Source organism: Salvelinus namaycush, chromosome 14 (genome assembly GCF_016432855.1).
Source record: "Salvelinus namaycush isolate Seneca chromosome 14, SaNama_1.0, whole genome shotgun sequence".
NCBI classification, from domain to species: domain Eukaryota; kingdom Metazoa; phylum Chordata; class Actinopteri; order Salmoniformes; family Salmonidae; genus Salvelinus; species Salvelinus namaycush.
Window position 1 is genome coordinate 37,606,560 of NC_052320.1, and position 22,908 is coordinate 37,629,467.

The 22,908-nt window shown below is 44.6% G+C and overlaps 1 protein-coding gene across 1 annotated transcript in view; it reads left to right on the forward strand.

Annotated features, from left to right (window-relative positions):
• The window catches only part of LOC120058741 (death-inducer obliterator 1-like), a 40,142-nt gene extending 20,897 nt beyond the window's left edge, over window positions 1–19,245 (forward strand). Inside the window, exons 2-8 of the mRNA XM_039007482.1 lie at window positions 7,433–7,497; window positions 15,020–15,600; window positions 15,829–15,933; window positions 16,027–16,178; window positions 16,370–16,595; window positions 16,752–16,991; window positions 17,236–19,245. Of these exons, the coding sequence (XP_038863410.1) occupies window positions 7,443–7,497; window positions 15,020–15,600; window positions 15,829–15,933; window positions 16,027–16,178; window positions 16,370–16,595; window positions 16,752–16,991; window positions 17,236–17,559 (1,683 nt within the window). The 5' untranslated portion in view covers window positions 7,433–7,442 and the 3' untranslated portion in view covers window positions 17,560–19,245. The remainder of the gene's footprint in view (window positions 1–7,432; window positions 7,498–15,019; window positions 15,601–15,828; window positions 15,934–16,026; window positions 16,179–16,369; window positions 16,596–16,751; window positions 16,992–17,235) is intronic.
• Window positions 19,246–22,908: the final 3,663 nt, after the last annotated feature.

The window sequence follows — 22,908 nt, forward strand, 5'->3', positions numbered from 1 at the left end:
GACACTTGTAGAATCTATGCCAAGGCGTATTGAAACTGTTGTGGCGGCTAGTGGTGTCCCAATGCGCTATTAAGACAACTTTATGTAGGTGTTTCCTTTATTCTGGCAGTTACCTGTAGCAGCAGGCTACATGGAGGATGAAACAGCTGGATAGGTGAAACGAATAAAGTTCAACTAAAGACCTGCAACACTATACTGAGAGCTTTGCTGTTTTTAAAAGGACATATTTGTTTTGTTTTTTAACCTTGGTTAATGTTTTTTCGGGGCCCCCATAACACACAACTAGGATGATGAAGTGTTTTGCTCTTTTCCGGTAAGTCTCTCAAACATGTAAAATCATAAAGGTGTCTGGACCCTTCTATAACATGCCATTTACATCAAAAATAGAGATTTCGTTGTAAAAAAAAAAAAAAAGAACTTCTCCTTCAAGTTCCATGTGGTTCAGTTGGTAGAGCTTGGCCCTTGCATCACCAGGGTTGTGGGTTCGATTCCTACGGGGAGCAGTATGAAAAAATATAAATACTCAGCAAAAAAGAAACGTCCCTTTTTCAGGACCCTGTCTTTCAAAGATCATTCGTAAAAATCCAAATAACTTCACAGATATTCATTGTAAAGGGTTTAAACACTGTTTCCCATGCTTGTTTAATGAACCATAAACAATTAATGAACATGCACCTGTGGAATGGTCGTTAAGACACTAACAGCTTAGACGGTAGGCAATTAAGGTCACAGTTATGAAAACGTAGGACACTAAAGAGGCCTTTATACTGACTCTGAAAAACACCAAAAGAAAGATGCCCAGGGTCCCTGCTCATCTGCGTGATCGTGCCTTAGGCATGCTGCAAGGAGGCATGAGGACTGCAGATGTGACCAGGGCAATAAATTGCAATGTCCGTACTGTGAGACACCTAAGACAGCGCTACAGGGAGACAGGACGGACAGCTGATCGTCCTCGCAGTGGCAGACCATGTGTAACAACACCTGCATAGGATCGGTACATCCAAACATCACACCTGCGGGACAGGTACAGGATGGCAACAACTGCCGTGTTACACCAGGAACGCACAATCCCTCCATCAGTGCTCAGACTGTCCGCAATAGGCTGAGAGATGCTGGACTGAGGGCTTGTAGGCCTGTTTTAAGGCAGGTCCTCACCAAACATCACTGGCAACAACGTCGCCTATGGGCACAAACCCACCGTCACTGGACCAGACAGGACTGGCAAAAAGTGATCTTCTCTGACGAGTCGCGGTTTTGTCTCACCAGGGGTGATGGTCAGATTCACATTCATCGATGAAGGAATTAGCGTTACATCGAGGCCTGTACTCTGGAGCGGGATTGATTTGGAGGTGGAGGGTCCGTCATGGTCTGTGGCGGTGTGTCACAGCATCATCGGACTGAGCTTGTTGTCATTGCAGGCAATCACAACGTTGTGCGTTACAGGGAAGACATCCTCCTCCCTTATGTGGTACCCTTCTTGTAGGCTCATCCTGACATGACCCTCCAGCATGACAATGCCACCACGCACAGAACGAGCAGTATGGCTGATTTCCTGCAAGACAAGAATGTCAGTGTTCTGCCATAGCCAGTGAAGAGCCCGGATCTCAATCCCATTGAGCACGTCTGGGACCTGTTGGATCAGAGGGTGAGGGCTGGGCCATCCCCCCCAGAAATATACTGGAACTTGCAGGTTCCTTGGTGGAAGAGTGGGGTAACATCTCACAGCAAGAACTGGCAAATATGGTGCAGTCCATGAGGAGGAGATGCACTGAAGTACTTAATGCAGCTGGTGGCCACACCAGATACTGACTGTTACTTTTGATTTTGACCCCCCCTTTGTTCAGGGACACATTATTCCATTTCTGTTAGTCACATGTCTGTGGAACTTGTTCAGTTTATGTCTCAGTTGTTGAATCTTGTTATGTTCACACAAATATTTACACATGTTAAATTTGCTGAAAATAAATGCAGTTGACAGTGAGAGGACGTTTCTTTTTTTGCTAAGTTTTTATACACTAACGTTCAAAAGTTTGGGGTTACTTAGAAATGTCCTTGTTTTTTAAAGAAAAGCAATTATTTTGGCCATTAAAATAACATAAAATTTATCAGAAATACAGTGTAGACATTGTTAATGTTGTAAAGGACTGATTTTTTAAAATGGAATATCTTCATAGGCGTACAGAGGCCCATTATCAGCAACCATCACTCCTGTGTTCCAATGGCACGTTGTGTTAGCTAATCCAAGTTTATCATTGTAAAAGGCTAATTGATCATTAGAAAACACTTTTGCAATTATGTTAGCACAGCTGAAAACTGTTGTCCTGATTAAAGAAGCAATAAAACTGGCCTTCTTTAGACTAGTTGAGTATCTGGAGCATCAGAATTTGTGGGTTCGATTACAGGCTCAAAATGGCCAGAAACAAATAACTTTATTCTGAAACTTGTTAGTCTATTCTTGTTCTGGGAAATGAAGGCTATTCCATGCGAGAAATTGCCAAGAAACTGAAGATCTCGTACAACGCTGTGTACTACTCCCTTCACAGAACAGCGCAAACTGGCTCTAACCAGAATAGAAAGAGGAGTGGGAGGCCCCGGTGCACAACTGAGCAAGAGGACAAGTACATTAGAGTGTCTAGTTTGAAAAACAGACGCCTCACAAGTCCCTCATCTGGCAGCTTCATTAAATTGTACCCGCAAAACACCAGTCTCAACGTCAACAGTGAAGTGGCGACTTATGGTTGCTGGCCTTCTAGTCAGAGTTGCAAAGAAAAAGCCATATCTCAGACTGGCCAATAAAAAGAAAAGATTAAGATGGGAAGAAGAACACAGACACTGGAAAGTGGAAGATTGGAAAAAAGTGTTATGGACAAACGATTCTAAGTTTGAGATGTTCGGATCACAAAGTAGAACATTCGTGAGACGCAGAAAAGATGCTGGATGAGTGCTTGATGCCATCTGTCAAGCATGGTGGAGACAATGTGATGGTCTGGGGGGTGCTCTGGTAGTGGTAAAGTGGGAGATTTGTTAAAGGGATCTTGAAGAAGGAATGCTTTCACTCGATTTTGCAACGCCATGCCATACCCTGTGGACGGCACTTAATTGGAGCCAATTTCCTCCTACAACTGTACAATGACCCAAAGCACAGCTCCAAGCTATGCATGAACTATTTAGGGAAGAAGCAGTCAGCTGGTATTCGATCTATAATGGAGTGTCCAGCACAGTCACCGGATCTCAACCCTATTGAGCTGTTGTGGGAGCAGCTTGACCGTATGGTAGTGTGCCCATCAAGCTAGTCCAACTAGTGGGAGGTGCTTCAGGAAGCATGGGGTGAAATCTCTTTAGTTTTCCTCAACAAATTGACAACTAGAATTCCAAAGGTCTGCAAGTCTGTAATTGCTCCAAATGGAGGATTCTTTGACGAAAGCAAAGTTTGACAGACACAATTATTATTTAAATTAAAAATCATTATTTATAACCTTGTCAACGTCTTGACTATATGTCCTATTCATTTTGCAACTAATTTCATGTATGTTTTCATGGAAAACAAGGACATTTCTAAGTGACCCCAAACTTTTGAACGGTAGTGTATATGCACTCATTACTGTAAGTCGCTCTGGATAAGAGTGTCTGCTAAATGACTAAAATGTAAATGTAAATGAGCTATTAGCTAAAGTTAGTGCAAACATTCCATGAACTTGCTAGCTTATTAGCTACCTCACTAGTTGTGGAGTATATCTGTATTTCTGTTTAAAACAGCATACTTTTGGGCCTCCCGAGTGGCGCAGCGGTCTAAGGCACTGCATCGCAGTGTTTGAGGCGTCACTACAGTCCCGGATTTGATCCCAGCGCCCAGTGACTTTCAACGTGGCACCATCATAGGATGCCACCTTTCCAACAAGTCAGTTTGTCAAATTTCTGCCCTGCTAGAGCTGCCCCGGTCAACTGTATGTGCTGTTATTGTGAAGTGGAAATGTCTAGGAGCAACAGCTGCTCAGCCGCGAAGTGGTAGGCCACAGAACGGGACCGCCGAGTGTTGTCGCGCATAAAAATTGTCTGTCCTCCGACGCAACACTCACTACTGAGTTCTAAACTGCATTTGGATGCAACTTCATCACAAGAACTGTTCGTCGGGAGCTTCATAAAATGGGTTTCCATTGCCCAGCAGCTGCACACAAGCCTGAGATCACCATGCGCAATGCCAAGCATCGGCTGGAGTGGTGTAAAGCTAGCCGCCATTGGACTCTGGAGTAGTGGAAACGCGTTCTCTGGAGTGATGAATCTCGCGTCACCATTTGTCAGTCTGATGGACAAATCTGGGTTTGGTGGATCCAGGAGAACACTACCTGCCCCAATGCCAACTGAAAGTTTGGTGGAGGACGAATAATGGTTTGGGGCTGTTTTTCATGGTTTGGGCCAGGCCCCTTAGTTCCAGTGAAGGGGAGTCTTAATGCTACAGCACATTCTAGATGATTCTTTGCTTACAACTTTGTGGCAACAGTTTGGGGATGGCCCTTTCCTGTTTCAACACAAAGCGAGGCGCATACAGAATTTTTTTTCTCCAGAGATTTGGTGTGGAAGAACTTGACTGGCCTGCACAGAGCTCTGACCTCAACCCCATCGAACTCATTTGGGATGAATTGGAACGCCGACTGTGAGCCAGGCCTAAGCGCCCAACATCAGTGCCCTACCTCACCAATGCTCTTGTGGCTGATTAGAAGCAAGTCCCCTTATCAATGTTCAAACATCTAGTGGAAATCCTTCCCAGAAGAGTTGTGGCTGTTATAGAAGCAAAGGGGGGACCAACTCCATATTAATGCCCATGTTTTTGGAATGAGATGTTCGACGAGCAGGTGTCCACATACTTTTGACCATGTAGTGTATCTAACTTTTACATGCCTCCTGTAGTAAGCAGCCAATCTTGCTCGAAATTCACCTTTTCTCTATGGGATGCATGAATGAGGGAGGAATGCTCCTTTACCAGAAATTATCTGTGTTAATTAAATGTTATGGACATGGGGAAATGAACACCCAATTCCTGTCTTTTTCTATTCATAACTTGCCATAGTGCTTATAGTCTTGTCTACTAGGTCGATGCCTGGATTTTATGTTTGTCTTATTTTGAATTCAAATGTGGCCTTTGTATAGCTCTGGTCCAGGGCTCCGGTAGGCTCAGGCATAGAACTACACTGAACAAAAATATAAACGCAGCATGTAAAGTGTTGGTTTCATGAGCTGAAATAAAATATCCCTGACATTTTCCTGGAAATATCTCTGAAATTTTGTGCACAAATTTGTTTACATCTCTGTTAGTGAGCATTTCTCCTTTGCCAAGATAATCCATCCACCGGACAGGTGTGGCAGCATGTGATTAAACAGCATGATCATTACACAGGTGCACTTTGTGCTGGAGGCAATAAAGGCCACTCTAAAATGTGCAATTTTGTCACAACACAATGCCACATATGTGCAATTGGCATGCTGACTGCAGGAATGTCCACCAGAGCTGTAGCCAGAGAATTGAATGTTAATTTCTCTACCGTAAGCCGCCTCAAACACCGTTTTAGAGAATTTGGCAGTACGTCCAATCAGCCTCTCAATCGCAGACCATGTGTATGGCGTCGTTTGGGCGAGCGGTTTGCTGATACCAACGTTGTAAACAGAGTGGCCCATGGTGGGGTTATGGTATGGGCAGGCATAAGCTACGGACAATTAACACAATTCCATGTTATTGATGGTAATTTTGAATGCACAGCTACTGTGATGAGATCCTGAAGCCCATTGTTGTGTCATTCATCAGTCGCCATTACCTCATGTTTCTGTATGATAATGAACGGCCCCATGTCGTAAGGATCTGTACACAATTCCTGGAAGCTGAAATGTCGCAGTTCTTCCATGGCCTGCATACTCACCACACGTCACCCATTGAGCATGTTTGGGTTTAATGAGTCGACGTGTACGACAGCGTGTTCCAGTTCCTGACAATATCCAACAACTTTGCACATTCATTGAAGAGGACGGGCTCAAAATTCCACAGGCCACAATCAACAGCCTGATTAACTCTATGCGAAGGAGATGTCGAGCTGCGTGAGGCAGATGGTGGTCACACCAGATACTGACTGGTTTTCTAATCCACGATCTACCTTTTTTTTTGAAGGGATCTGTGACCAACAGATGCATATCTGTATTCCCAGTCATATGAAATCCATAGATTAGGGCCTAATGAATTTATTTCAGTTGACTGATTTCCTCATATGAACTGTAACTCAGTAAAATCTTTGAAATTGTTGCATGTTGCGTTATTTTTGTTCAGTATAGACAGTGATTCATTCTATTTTTATAGGCTCATTGTTAGTAAACCTCACTAACACCCTGGACCAGAGCTAACCTTTGTAGTGACAAACTGTCTGTTATGTCCCCCCCCCCTTCCAAGTCAACGGGAATAAAGAGTGAAATAAAGTCTGCCTGTTTGCGTTGTGTTGTAGGCTTTTATTTTTTTCCTGAACTTGTTCCATAGTCTTGATTACATTATTATCATTTTACTAGTTTAGCATTGTCTGCTGTTGAACTACAGATGACAACTGTTGGGCAAATGGAGATTTCCTGCATTAATTCAAAGTGAGGGATGGCTCTTCAGTAGGGGTGTGCTGAGTAGTTGGACAGAAATGCTATTGTAACGTATATGGGCAATATTCTGGATCCGGTTATGATCAGAGTATTTTGTGTAATTATCCGTGATTGAAAAAACTATTCTTGGGGGGTGCCAGCTCCTATCTTTCTCCAGTCAGTCGTGCGAGGTTCTATGTGGTCAAAATAACGCAATTGGCTGTCTGTAAAGAGAAGGGTGGGCTGTATGTTGATCCTGCTGCTCTGATTGGATAGAGTGAAGCTGTATTTCTCTGTCCACTCCCTTCATAATTTCACCAGATCAGTTTTCCACACGTGTTTTCAGTCTGGTCATTTTGATTGCTGCTGTCTGCTACTATGATAGATCACATGGCGAGGACGTTTGCTATCAATGTGCATAATATCTAACAAGCAAGGAAAGGGTAGGTAGAAAAAGTCAACGATGGTGGGCATTCTAAGTGACAGCAAACTTGGCTGCCTGCGCAGGTTGAGGACAGACACACACCCACCCCTCTGCGCGCTGTTCCTACTGTAATCTGCAGTGTTTTTGCAGGGAGAATGTGCATTTAGCCATCTACTTAGTCATTTAAACACTTAATTCTTTCCCCCGATTGCTCGTGTCATCCGATCCGACTGTTAATTTACGAATATGATTATGAATACGAGTATGGCCATGTCGGCACACTCTGACCCTTCAGGTCAAGCTCTCACAAGTCTTTCAACTTGTAAATGTACTTCAATTAAATCAACAGCATTTCTGGTAGATTGGATAACATTTGACATGCATTTTTCTATCTTGATTTGACAGTTTGTCTTCCATGGAGGGCTTTATGGATATCAATGAGATCCATGACCTCACTGGCACTGATACAGGTATGACCTTTCACTTTCCTCCCCCTGTTAGTTGGATTGGATTGGTCTGACCATTAGTTGTTCAAATGATGTGATTGGATTGAGATTATATATTTTCGTATTAAAGGTACGTCATATTAAAGGTAGACTCAGGGCAATGACGTTGCCATGAGCAAGACAGCAGATATTGAGTTGAGTAAGAAGCAAGACTTCACTCTCACACAGTGGGTGTTTCTCAAAATGCATACTCCCGTGCTTCGAGCACCCACATTGAAAGAAGTCCAGAGAGGACATATGAATAAATAAAAAATATCCCACGTTATGTCAATCATAACTTATTTATTTCATAAGTGGTGTGTTGAGATCACAAGATAAAAGTACCATGCATCATCCATTGATTTGTTTAGATGCACGATAACCACTTCATGAAGAAGCCCTGTGGCAGCGTTGATCGCATTGTGGGGCATTTAAGCCTTGAACAATGCCTGAGAGGCAGCCCTGTCTCCCAGTCTGCGTGCCGCCCCCCAAGACCACAGCCAATCATATGCAAGGAACAACACACATAACTTGGCTAGTCTTGTGAGATAGTTAGTTAGTTAGTCTTGTTAACTACCTAGCTAACAATCAAGCTAGTTATCTATGCTGGTTGTTAGCTTGCATAACTGATATGTGTATAATTATAAGGAACACTTCATGTTTTGTGGATAATATTTACATTTACAGTTGGTAAACTCCATTCCTGACAGGCTGATCAGATTACATTTCAGCCTCAGAGGCTGATGAATCAGGATGCAGCCTTGCAGGCTATTTCATATGTAAGGCTCTTTGCAGACAGCCTACAAGGCAGCATCATGGCTTATTAGTCTCTGAGGCTGCTATTGAATCTGATCAGCCTGCCAGGAATAGAGCGCACCCAGTCTAGATCACATACATAATACACTGACTTCTAATCTGCCTGCAATGACCTTTAACTATGAAACAGCCTACAAAACAGAATCCCAATTTAAAAGCCTCTGAGGCTGCTATTGAATCTGATCAAGCTCTGAGGCTGAAATGTAATCTGATCAGCCAGTCAGGAATGGAGCTCACCCACTCTGTAAATATTATCTATAAAACATGAAGTGCCCCTTACAATTATACACATATCAGTTATGCACGCTAAAAACCAGCATAGATAACAAGCTAGGTAGCTAGCTAGCTAACAAGACTACCTAGCTAGATAGCTCTCTCGCTCACAAGACTAGCCAAACTAGCTGCGTTGTTTCTTTCATGGGATTAGCATCGTTCAGGGCTTAAATGCCCCACGAGGGCTTAGATGCCCCAAGAGCTCTTAGCTCAAGGTAAGGGTCATTTTAGCTTGCTAACATTCTAATTTATGAACTGATAATGAGCTCCAAACAAATGAAAGCATGATGTTCACATGAAATGTACCATCCCTTAGTGTAACAATCAATAATCAGCTATTTTTATTCCTTATAACTGGAACTGCAATCAGGAGCTAGCCAGCTAACTAGCTACTAGTCTTTGTTAGCCACGGTTAGCGGTCTTCACCTTTTTCTCGGTCACCAGCCAGCCTTAGCTCGGACCACACCTGCCAGTCTGCACAGAGCGATATCAACCCAGAGCATATCGGACTGCTTCTCTCTACCACATCACCGGATTCCTGCCGCTCTGGATCATTACACCGGGTCATCGCAGCTAGCTAGCTGCAAACGAGTGGCTACTGTTAGCGAACACCTCTGTCCCGAAGCAACACAGGCTAGCTCAAGCCTCGAGCTAGGCCCATATATCAGCTAATTATAGGGCTACAATACCTCCTTTGCCAATTGGCCTGGACCCTTTTATTGTCGACACGGAGACCTGCCGATCCATCACGACTGCACTGCCGACGTGATCTCAACAGGCTATTCTGTTACGATGTCGCCGAAGAACCATCTACTAGCCCGCTAGCTTTTCTGAACGCTGTGCCCCCTGCTCGCCTAGTGTAGTAGTGACTACCGAACGGCACCCTGACTCACCTATCGCTGCTCTTTTGACCCTATGATCACTCGGCTACACAGCTGATACCCCCTGGACTGTTTCAATGACACGGTACCTCATTTTGTTTACCTGCCGGCCCCAGCCTCAAACTCCTGTATGTACCTAACTGACCCGCAGGCGCTATCATTTGTTGACTTCTGTAACCGTAAAAGCCTTGGTTTCATGCATTTTAACATCAGAAGCCTCCTCCCTAAGTTTGTTTTATTCACTGCTTTAGCACACTCCGCCAACCCTGATGTCCTAGCCGTGTCTGAATCCTGGCTTAGGAAGGCCACCAAAAATTCTGAAATTTCCATCCCCAACTACAACATTTTCCGCCAAGATAGAACTGCCAAAGGGGGTGGAGTTAGCCTGCAGAGTTCTGTCATGCTAGCCAGGTCTGTTCCCAAACAGTTCGAGCTTCTACTTTTAAAAATCCACCTTTCCAGAAATAAGTCTCTCACTGTTGCTTGTTATAGACCCCCCTCAGCCCCCAGCTGTGCCCTGGACACCATATGTGAATTAATTGCCCTCCATTTATCTTCAGAGTTTGTACTGTTAGGTGACCTAAACTGGGATATGCTTAACACCCTGGCCTTCCTACAATCTAAGCTAGATGCCCTCAATCGCACACAAATTATCAAGGAACCTACCAGGTACAACCCTAAATCCGTAAAGACGGGCACCCTCATAGATATCATCCTGACCAACCTGCCCTCTAAATTACACCTCTGCTGTCTTCAACCAGGATCTCAGCGATCACTGCCTCATTTCCTGTGTCCGTAATGGGTCCGCGGTCAAACGACCACCCCTCATCACTGTCAAACGCTCCCTAAAACATTTCAGCGATCAGGCCTTTCTAATCGACCTGGCCTGGGTATCCTGGAAGGATATTGACCTCATTCCGTCAGTAGAGGATGCCTGGTTATTCTCTATAAGTGCTTTCCCCACCATCTTAAATAAGCATGCCCCATTCAAAAAATGTAGAACTAAGAACAGATATAGCCCTTGGTTCACTCCAGACTTGACTGCCCTTGACCAGCACAAAAACATAATCTGCATAATCTGGGCCCCTACAAATCAGCTGGGCTAGACAATCTGGACCCTTTCTTTCTAAAATTATCTGTTCAACCTCTCTGTCGTATCGTCTGAGATCCCTAAAGATTGGAAAGCTGCCACGGTCATCCCCCTCTTCAAAGGGGGAGACACTCTAGACCCAAACTGTTACAGACCTATATCTATCCTACCCTGCCTTTCTACAGTCTTCGAAAGCCAAGTTAACAAACAGATCACCGACCATTTTGAATCCCACCATACGTTCTCCGCTATGCAATCTGGTTTCCGAGCTGGTCATGGGTGCACCTCAGCCACGCTCAAGGTCCTAAACGATATCATAACCGCCATCGATAAAAGACAATACTGTGCAGCTGTCTTCATCAACCTGGCCAAGGCCTTCGACTCTGTCAATCACAGCATTCTTATCGGCAGACTCAACAGCCTTGGTTTCTCAAATGACTACCTCGCCTGGTAGAGTTAGAGTTCAATGTGTCAAATCGGGGGGCCTGTTGTCCGGAACTCTGGCAGTCTCTATGGGGGTGCCACAGGGTTCAATTCTCGGGCTGACTCTTTTCTCTGTCTACATCAATGATGTCGCACTTGCTGCTGGTGATTCTCTGATCCACCTCTACGCAGACGACGCCATTCTGTATACTTCTGGCCCTTCTTTGGACACTGTGTTAACAAACCTCCAGACGAGCTTCAATGCCATACAACACTTCTTCCGTGGCCTCCTACTGCTCTTAAATGCAAGTAAAACTAAATGCATGCTCTTCAGCCGATCGCTGCCCGCTCCCGCCGCCCATCTAGCATCACTACTTTGGACGGTTCTGACTTAGAATATGTGGACAACTACAAATACCTAGGTGTCTGGTTAGACTGAAACTCTCCTTCCAGACTCACATTAAGCATCTCCAATCCAAAATTAAATCTAGAATCGGCTTCCTATTTCGCAACAAAGCATCCTTCACTCATGTTGCCAAACTTACCCTCGTAAAACTGACTATCCTACTGATCCGTGACTTCGGCGATGTCATTTACAAAATAGCCTCCAACACTCTACTCAGCAAATTGGATGTAGTCTATCACAGTGCCATCCGTTTTGTCACCAAAGCCCAATATACTACGCACCACCGCGACCTGTATGCTCTCATTGGCTGGCCCTCGCTTCATATTCGTCGCCAAACCCACTGGCTCCAGGTCATCTATAAGTCTTTGCTTGGTAAAGCCCTGCCTTATCTCAGCTCACTGGTCACCATAGTAGCACCCACCCGTAGCACGCGCTCCAGAAGGTATATTTTACTGGTCATCCCCAAAGCCAACTCCTCCTTTGGCCACCTTTCCTTCCAGTTCTCTACTGCCAATGACTGGAATGAATTGCAAAAATCACTGAAGCTGGAGTCTTATCTCCCTCACTAACTTTAAGCATCAGCTGTCAGAGCAGCTTACCGATCATTGCACCTGTACACAGCCCATCTGTAAATAGCCCACCCAACTACCTCATCCCCATATTGTTATTTTTTTTGTTGTTGCTCCTTTGCACCCCAGTATCTCTACTTGCACATTCATCTTCTGCACATCTATCACTCCAGGGTTTAATTGCTAAATTGTAATTATTTCGCCACTATGGCCTATTTATTGCCTTACCTCCCTAATCTTACTATATTTGCACACACTGTATATATATTGTTATATTGTGTTATTGACTGTATGTGTGTTTATTCCATGTGTAACTCTGTGTTGTTTGTGTCGCACTGCTTTGCTTTATCTTGGCCAGGTCGCAGTTGTAAATGAGAACTTGTTCTCAACTGGCCTACCTGGTTAAATAAAGGTGAAAATAAATAATACATATGCACTGATCCACCGTGGGCTCTGCCATACTGTCAATCTATCATCAATACGTCCACTCCTATTTATAGAGCTTATCTTGTGATCTCGACAAAACAATTTTTGAGATAAATAAGTTGTGATCTTGACATAACGAGGGAATAATTTTTTATTCATATGTCCTCTCTGGACTACAAATTGGAGCATTGGCGGGTCGGAGTATGAGTCCAAATCAAAGAATGCGAAACAACGCACGGAGGGCACTTCTCGAATGCGTACTCCATTTGTACATATTTTGAAACATGCATCGACGCAAACTTCAACGGAAAGTATGTAAAGGATATGACGCAACAACATAAATAATTGCGCAAAATTTCTTGAAATAACTGGCGGCCATTAAAATACGCTCAGATTTCAGAATGAAATGTTGCCTATTCACATTTCATATGTTGCCTGACTGCAATATTTTATTTATTAACCTATGTTAATTTTGGCATGTTTACCTGCCTACAAAGCCACTAGTGTGCGTCGATCGCAAGCCCATAATAGGTCAATAGGGTTAACTGGCCAGATAGCCATAAAGAATTGTTAGCTAGCTAACTACCCATGAAGAATTTACATCTACCTTGCATAACATTTAGTTTTAGGTCATTTTTGCCTGTTAAACAATCTGATTAGCTACATTATTACAATTCACAAATACTTTGAACAAAAATATAAAAGCAACATTTGAAGTGTTGGTCCCATGTTTCATGAGCTGAAATAAAAAATCCCAGATATGTTCCAAATTTTGTGCACAAATTTGTTTACATTCCTTTTAGTGAGCATTTCTCCTTTGCCAAGATAATCCATCCACCTGACAGGTGTGGCATATCAAGAATCTGATTAAACAGCACGATCATTACAGAGGTGCAGCTTGTGCTAGGGACAACAAAAGGCCACTCTAAAATGTGCAGTTTTGTCACACAACTCAATGCCACAGATGTCTCAAGTTTTGAGTCAGCGTGCAATTGGCATGCTGACTGTAGGAATGTCCACCAGAGCTGTTGCCACGTGTAACCACGCCAGCCCAGGCCAGCCAATTCCGTCTTCTTCACCTGCAGGATCGTCTGAGGGGTGGGTTGCTGAGGAGTATTTCTGTCTGTACTAAAGTACTTTTGTGGAGAAAAACTCATTCTGATTGGCTGGGCCTGGCTCCCCAGTGGGTGGGCCTGGCTACCAAGTGGATGGACCTATGCCCTCCAAGGCCCACCTATGCCTGCAACCCTGCCCAGTCATGTGAAATCCATAGATTAGAGCCTAATTCATTTATTTCAATTGACTGATTTCCTTATATGAACTGTAACTTAGTAAAATCTTAAAAATTGTTGCATGTTGCTTTTATATTTTTGTTTATTATAGCTAGCTGATAGTTATGAGGTAAAACATTTGTCTTGTGTAAATGTAACCGATGTGAAATGGCTAGCTAGTTAGCAGTGGTGCGCGCTAGCAGCCTTTCAGTCGGTTACGTCACTTGCTCTGAAACCTAGAAGTAGTGGTTCCCCTTGCTCTGCAAGGGCCGCGGCTTTTGTGGAGCGATGGGTAACGATGCTTCGTGGGTGACTGTTGTTGATGTGTGCAGAGGGTCCCTGGTTCGCGCCCGAGGTCGGGGCGAGGGGACGTACTAAAGTTATACTGTTACATATATCTTGTTTGGTCTCTATTGCCGTTGTCCTGGCTGGAGGAAGGGTCAGTGAATGGGGAGGTGCAGCGTGAGGTAATACAGAGTGTGAGTGCTTCTGAAATGGAACGTTTTATGCGTTCTTCAGACTCTCATCCTCACAAGAACGTCCTGGGAGAATGCACTCTGAGCATGAGAGTTTGGAGCACGGTAGAATGCATATTGAGAAACATCCAGTATCTGTGCATTGGTTCGCTTCACGCTGTTACAGCTTGGTAGCCAGGGCACCAAAGCTGCGGAAAAGTTGAACCAAAGCTCTTAGTTGTTGCGGAAATTGACCAGCTATTTTACCTTTTTATTTAAACAGGGAGTCACCATTGAGACCAGGACCTCTTTCGCAAGAGTGCCCTGCACATACAATTCATAGACAAAATCAAAATCGGACAGTACAAAGCAAACTAAATACAGCACAACAAACGATCAAGAAAAACAGCCACATTCCTCAGAAAATAGTTCCCTACCAAATATTTTAAATTGCCCAAGCGTCATCCACAGCTTATTGCAGTGTATTTTGCAGTTGGTTCCAGCAATGAGGTGCATTAAAACTAAAAGCGGATTTGCCTAATTCGGTGGAGACCCAAGGAACCTCGAGGGTTAACCAACCTTGTGAGCGGGTTTGGTAGCTCATGTTTGTTTTAAATTCTGTAACAACGAAGTTAGGTAAGTTGGAAGCTTGTGTAGTAGGGCTTTGTAAACGAAAAAGGGAGTAATGAATTGATCTGCAGGACTTTAAAACAGGGTGCTGTGGTGAGTATTAAAACTGTCACCAGTGATAAAACGAGTGGCGCTATGGTAGACGGCATCCAAAGGTTTAAGAGTAGTGACTGCTGCTTGATGTTTATACTGTTTACTTTCTGCATCATACTGCTACCTTTTTAAATCTAAGGTTTTTCCATCCCTGCTCTTCTCTTCTTGGTGTAGAGGAGCACATAGGCGATGGTAATGCAGAGCAGCAGGTGGAGGGGGCCGAGAGGGGTGCTAGGCCGACCATCAGCGAGTTCAAAAAGACCTGGGGCTTCAGGCGGACCACGGTTGCCAGAAGAGAGTTTGTGGGATTGGATGAGACTGAAGATCCAGAATCTCCGCCCCTACCCACACGTCGGGGCAGAGGCCGCCCGGCCCAGACCTATTCAAGACGTGGGCGAGGGGGGAGAAGGAGCGCCCCGGCTGACCTGGAGCACTCCGAGACGGGCTCCCCTACTCCAATGGACACAGAGCCTGCCTCAGAGGCCCTAGAGCCCTGCCCAGGTGCCAGATTAGACCCCTCCTCTTGGCGGGACTTTGGATCTGCATTCAGCACGGCTTTTTCCCTACTTGGGGAGAAGAAAGAGGAGGACAGGACCACAGCTGCCCCTCCTAGCTATGGGGGTAGTGGGGACATGGACGCTGCCTCCAGTATAGAGGAGGACAGTGATGAGCTGACCCTGAAGCAGCTTCAGGAGCGGCTGAGCATTAGGGGGAGAGGTGAGGCCAGAGGCAGAGGGGTCAGAGGGAGAGGCAGGGCTAGGGGAAGGGGTAGAGGGAGAGGGAGAGGACGAGGGAGAGGTAGGGGGCGTGGGAGGGGTAGGAGGGTAGAGCCAGAGTCGAGCACTGCAGATGAAGAAGAGGTGATTTTTGTAAATGAGTTGGAACAGCAGCAGGTGTATCAGCCTCAGGAGGAGGAGAGGGAGCAGAGTCCCGAGGAGGCTGTTGTAGTGGTTGAACCGCAAAGCCCTTCTCCTTCTCAACAGTCCAGCTCAGAGTCTATGCCTCCTCTCGAGTCTGATCCAGAGCCAGAGACAAAAGAAGAAAAGCCCAGCCAATATGATAATGTAACAGAGGAGGTGGAGGAGGAGGTGGACGAGGTGGAGGAGGAGAAGGACGAGGTGGAGGAGGAGAAGGACGAGGTGGAGGAGGAGAAGGACGAGGTGGAGGAGGAGAAGGACGAGGTGGAGGAGGAGAGGGACGAGGTGGAGGAGGAGAAGGACGAGGTGGAGGAGAGGATCGAGGAAGAAAAGTCAGAGTATTCTAGCATATCGGACAGTGAGGGCTACAACCCCAATGCCCTTTACTGCATCTGTCGACAGAGGCAGAATAAAAGGTATGTGGTGTAGCGTTGTCAAGGACGATATTTACCTCTGAAAACAAGCAAGCCTAATGTTGTTGGTATCGCAGCACCACATCTCAGCTCTTTCCATCTGCCATACTCATTATTTTGGATGGTTATGGACTTTAGTTAATTGCTGTTCTTTAGCTGTCATTTTCTTATTGCCCGTTTGATTCCTTGTCCAGGTTCATGATCTCCTGTGACAATTGTCAGGAGTGGTTCCATGGCGACTGCGTTGGCGTCAGCGAGACGCATGGCAGCAAGCTGGAGAGGAGCGGACGGGACTGGATCTGCCCCAACTGCACGAATAAGAGCCAGAGCCAGCCAGACCCCCAGCAGAGCCACCCTGACTGCCTGACACTGCCCTCCTCTGGGGAGGAGGAGAGAGTGCATGAGGAGCAGGCCAGTAAGGTGAGAACGAACGTTTACTGATTCCTTTGCGAGGAAGAATGGAAATCAATTCTAGTTTGTAGTGTTATTTGGTTTCCCTTGCTTTGTACAGCCCATTTCACAATGGTATTTAGTTGCAAGTTTGAGATCTAGGCTGACAAGCGAGTCTGGTCCTAGGAGGCTGTGGCGCAGGAGGAGACTGAAGTGGTTGCTGAGGCTGAAATGGAGACGGACAGTTCTCTGCCCCAGTGCATTGGCCCAGGGTGCAGTATGCACGCTCTTCCCGACTCCGTTTACTGTGGCACAGACTGCATCCTCCGGCATGCGGCTGCCACTATGAAGACCCTATCTGACTCCAAAGAGACCAATGCCGAGCAAAGCCCACAGAGTAGAGCAGCAGCCAAACCTGGCCCTAAGGTACCCAGTGCCTAAACTTTTTTTTCTCCCTTTTGGTCATTTTTTTAAAAATTTTCGGCATCTTCTGCATGTTGTGCTTGTTTCATTTTGCATGTTGTGCTTGTTTCATTTTGTTGATGAATGTGTGCCGAGATTACGTTTGCCTTAGAAACAGATAAAGCTGCCACTTTGACTCTCACATAGTATTAGTTAATTAAACCCCAAATTAGCTGATGTTGACCTCCTGTGAACATTTTGACCTCAGGGTCAAAGGTCGGCTAGGATTCCCCAGAGGTTGTCGGCGGAGCGGCCCGAAGATGAGAAGGAGGCTGAAGAAGTTGAGGACAAGGAACCTGACACATCTACATCTCCCTTATCCTGCAACCCTAGTCTCACTGCAGTACAGGCCACATCCATAGAATCATCTATGTTTTACAAGTCGAGTATGTATCACTCACAGCACATCCATATCCAACACATACAGAATACTTTACTTTCACTCAGTTGGTATTCATCAGACAGCAGCTATAACGTTACCTCTGCCATCACACAATCTTTAGGTATAGGGATACAAAGTTATTTGCAGTAGTCAGCAGCAGTGGGTAATTGTACTATAAAATGTTTTTCTTCAGCTAGTTGAAAACATTGAAAAAGAAAACCAGCCAAACCAATCAACAATCCAAATGTACATTTCCTCAGTTACTAGATAGTAGAAGAATGTTTAGTATAGTTGGGTTCAGAGATCATTCTACTTCAATACCACCATTTTTCTACAGTCCAGTATTTCAATAGTTGTCAATGTTTTTATTTGACAAATAATACATCCGGTTCAATAAGAGCCTTATACGGCAACAAAATATAACTACAAGGTATAGGCTGATGCGTCAGTCTTACGAATACTAGTAAATACTTCACACAAAATTACTAATGCACAGAGTATTGTCCCAGGGAATAAATAATAGGATACACAAGTTGTACAGATAGAAATCACTGCTTGATGGAAAGCGCAAAACATTCACTGAGTGACACATGGATATGGTTTTAGTTCGAAGCAGTTAGAAAACAAACATTCCCTCTGAGTCAAAGAAAATGAATGTTTGCTCACTGTGTCCAAACACAAGGCCTCTCAAGTCATCCAGTAGTGCCTGTTATGGGAAATAGATTCCCATAATTCAACCATGGATGAAAAACACAGGCGATACAGATCAATGCGGGCAATAACACATTTTCTGCCTCTCAAACCAGAGCAGTTGAGCTTTTGGAGGAATTGGTTTGAACACTTTGTGCAATGGAGTTGGACCAGTTACCGGGGGAGTATACAGAGGAATATACAGAATCATCCAGTCTTGCTTATGATTAGATTTATAGAGCAATGTAGAAGAGGCCAAGGATTGCCACCAACCTCCTCCTGTGGCTTTCATGTAACCTGTCTTTTCATATCAGTGCTCATGGAGAGAGGACGAGCGCCACGCACCTGCACCTTTGTCCATTTTTGTAATGAAACATTTCTATCTTCAACAACCCGCAGTGCCATACACACACATACACACGGGACGCCAACACACACAGACACACTGTACATTCAGACTAGTGCTCATGAAGGAGAGTGGACGAGGAGGGAGGAAGCCATTCTAGACTATTGAGAGGCATTAGTCTTTACATGCAAGATCGAGCTCATCGTCACATGACTAGCTTCTTCAGCTCCATTGCTTCACTTATAAACCACGTCTACAAGGCTGTCTTTGCCGTTTTAAAATCAAGCTTCAGCTATTCATCAAAGGAAAGGATGATGACATTCACCTGAGCACCAGAGACTTCACTATCTATCCAGACATGGGGTTTGTTTTCAGAAGCATCTGTTCATAAAGGGTACATTTGTAGCTTATATGTGTGGTTGGAAGAAAGCTACCATTTTTTGGCAACTTTTTGCTACATCCCCAGAGAGCCTTTTTAATGTCAAGTTGTCGCAAAGTGCTTGGCAGTAACCTGGCCTAGAACCCAAAGGACAAGCAGAACCACAGCAGCAAAGGGGGGGAAATAAAATAAGCCTTGAGGTTAACCAGACTGAGAGGAGGCCCATCCTCCTCTGGCTGTACCAGGTAGAGGTTACATACATTGTACTCGTATGTTGTTCAGAGAATACAAGTAGGGATAGACTGTTTTCCGTATCTGCGAGACGCATACAGTTAAGGACCTTTTGGCCAGATAGTTGTCTGTAAAAATTGTACGTTTTTGGTTGTAGACATTGCTGACACAGCATGATGGGACAGAACAATATGGCGGGCCAATGTGGAGGCATCAGCGGGTAGGGTAAAGCAGCAAGGGAGGGAATGGGGCAGTAGAGCAGCATCTGGAAGTGTTGGTGGACAGCTGTCTGTAATGGTAATAGTAATTGTGTACAACAAAGGCAGTCCCACCCAGTGCTTATGTTCACTTTTGCACCTTTTCCATACCAGACCATTGACATGTTCAGTGTTGTTGAATGTGGCCTTGATTTGGTTGTCACCTGGATATGCATGATAGGGTCTCTAGATACATTCTTGAGCACAGTTTTCTCCTCAGTGACTTTGAACCTTTCCACCCTACCAAAGAAATTGAGAGTTTGGACATTGGTCCTTTTCACTAATGTCCACAGAGGCACTTGGTCTTCAAGGGTCCTCTGCTTTGCCCTCTGGTAATGCTACCCCTTTACCCGTGCCACTTCCGATTTAGTATTCAAAAGAGTACTCATGTTCCGCAGTGTGAAATGGTCTATCAGATGTTTTCCCAACAAATTTCTGACTTCTCACACTCGCCAGCAACTGACATGATTTTACAGGTTCTAGTTAGTACATTTAGCCAAAAAATGTCATAATATTGCAGTACATGTCATTTGTTGATGAAACACAAACTCAAACAATTCAAAAGGGTAACCTTTTTTTTTTTTGTATTTGCCTTTTTTTGGTCCTGTGTAGTCTTCAAACTTCTTCTTTTTAAGGGGAACTTTTGTCATTTTTTGTAATGAAGAATTTTGATCTTCAACAACCTGGAGTGTCATTCAAAAATACAGACACACACACACACACACACACACACACACACACACACGAGACATCAACACACACAGACATACTCTACATTTAAGACACTCAAACCAGAGGGAAAGAGGAGTCCATGCAAACAGGGACTCGGGAGAGATTGGAGAGCAGAGCAGTTTTTCAGCTGCAGCATGGAGGCCCTGAGAGGATGACCAGATGCCAGGAAGGATTTCCCACAGGATCCTGACAAGCAGTGAATGCCAGACACATTGATTAATTTCAATGAAGAAGACTGAAGTACCTAGCTGGCCAATTCCACTGACGTGCTCAATACTGAAATGCCTGACAGATCAGCAGGAGTTGTAAAATGCTCCTTCCAATAATTCCTTTTTGGAAATCACTTATCACTCACAAAATGACAGTTGCTCCTTTGCTTTACCGTTGGGTTATAGGTTATAGGCAACTGGGATAACGTGCCTCAATGAACATCTGTTTGAATCCTGCACATGAATGGGCTTCAGTGAAGTGTGTGTGTGTGTGTGTGGAGTACAGTAAGTTGTTTAGTTAGTGTCAGTTCACACATGGAACAACGATGGTTCCCAGTTACACATTTAGTAACTTGGTTCAGTACACAAGCATTATTCTATACCATCGAAGGATCCGCCACACAACAGACATGCATTTCATGTGCATCTCGTTTCTTTAGTTTTTCCTGTGGTTATGTTTTTTATTTTTGGCAGTTAAAAGTCCTGAACACATCTGCCACTTGCATCTGAGGAAAGCAACCTCATTGCTAATACCCTTTCAATGTGACCACAAGTGTCTCCCATCAGCCCTCACCATTCATATGGCAAAAATAGTTATACATGATCAGTTGAATTTTGAACATCGATCATGTACGTGTCAGATTCACATACAAGTTAATCAAATGGTCATTTTATGCAATCATACCCTAACTGGTATTTTGCAGAGGTGGACTGCGTCATGACCAATCACGCTACCTGAGATGACTTTTGACTACCACTACTATGGTAGGACACAGACTGAGACATCTAGCCCCAGACCAATACCTCATATACTGTATTTAGTGACAAGCAAAATGTAGGCCACATTCAAATAACCCCTATCCTTTACCACCTCAGTTTGTTCTGATCTGAATGAACTATAGGAATGCTAGGTGGAGCCCTCCCCATTTCTTATGTTGCCAATGTTACTCAATACTTTAATGGGGGCTCCAGGAGGTGTGCACCTGCTTGGTCCTTATGATTAAGGAAAAGTGGTATTCCTTTAGTGTTGGCAGATCTGAATGAACTGGATAGGTGTAGCTAAGCATTATGGGTATTTTTTCCCCCCACATTCTGCTTTCTGTTAAACAGTTATAAATACACATGACCAAAAGTATCGGTCGAACATCTAATTCCAAAATCATGGGCATTGATATGGAGTTGGTCCCCCCTTTGCTGCTATAACAGCCTCCACTCTTCTGGGAAGGCTTTCCACTAGATGTTGGAACATTGCTGCGGGGATTTGCTTCAATTCAGCCACAAGAGCATTAGTGAGGTCGGGCACTGATGTTGGGCGATTAGGCCTGGCTCGCGGTTGGCATTCCACTTCATCCCGAAGGTGTTCGATGGGCTTGAGTTCAGGGCTCTGTGCAGGCCAGTCAAGTTCTTCCACACCAATCTCGACAAACCATTTCTGTATGGACCTTGCTTTGTGCACGGGGGAATTGTCATGCTGAAACAGGAAAGGGCCTTCCCCAAACTGTTGCCACAAAGTTGGATGCACAGAATCATCTAGAATGTCATTGTATGCTGTAGCATTAAGATTTCCTTTCAATGGAACTAAGGGGCCTAGCCCATACCATAAAAAACAGTCCAGACCATTATTCCTCCACCACCAAACTTTACAGTTGGCGCTATGCATTGGGATAGGCAGCGTTCTCCTGGCATCTGCCAAACCCAGGTTAGTCTGTCGGACTGCCAGGTGGTGAAGCGTGATTCATCACTCCAGATGTTTCCACGTTGGCATTGCGCATGGTGATCTTAGGCTTGTGCTGGCTTAGGCTGCTCGGCCATGGAAACTAATTTCATGAAGCTCCCGACTAACAGTTCTTCTATTGATGTTGATTCCAGAGGCAGTCTGGAACTCTATAGTGAGTGTTGCAACCGAGGACAGACGATTTTTACGTACTATGCGCTTCAGCACTTGGTGGCCCCGTTCTGTGAGTTTGTGTGGGCCTACCACTTCGTGGCTGAGCCGTTGTTGCTCCTAGATATTTCTACTTCACAATAACAGCACTTACAGTTGACCAGGGCAGCTCTAGCAAGGCAGAAATTTACCGAACTGACTAGTTGGAAAGGTGGCATCCTATAACGATTGAAAAGTCACTGAGCTCTTCAGTAAGGCGGTTCTACTGCCAATGTTTGTGTATGGAGATTGCATGGCTGTGTGCTTGATTTTATACACCTGGCAGCAACGGGTGTGGCTGAAATAGCCCGAATCCACAAATATGAAGGGTTGTCCACATACTTTTGTATATATAGTGTATCTGCCATTTTATCTTATCTTCTTGTTAAACACAAGCACCCTCTACTGGCCAGACATTAGAATAGCTTTTCAACAGTGCACTCGTACTTTGTGTGTCTGGTGTTCTGCTATGCTGAGAATCTAGCACATTCACATTCTCCCGAGCAAGTGTCAGGTAAACATCTCCAATACTAATACTTCAATGACTGTGACAATAAGATGTTTATTCCTGAAATGTCCTCATTTAATTTTCGGATAGCGTTTTTCTGCCTTAGACATATCAGATGCTGTAAAAGTCCAGAGAAAGAGATGATAAAACTACACACAATTTAATGCCCAGGTCGTAATTAGTTTAATTGTTCATTATGGCCTGTATATCCAAGTCACTTGAT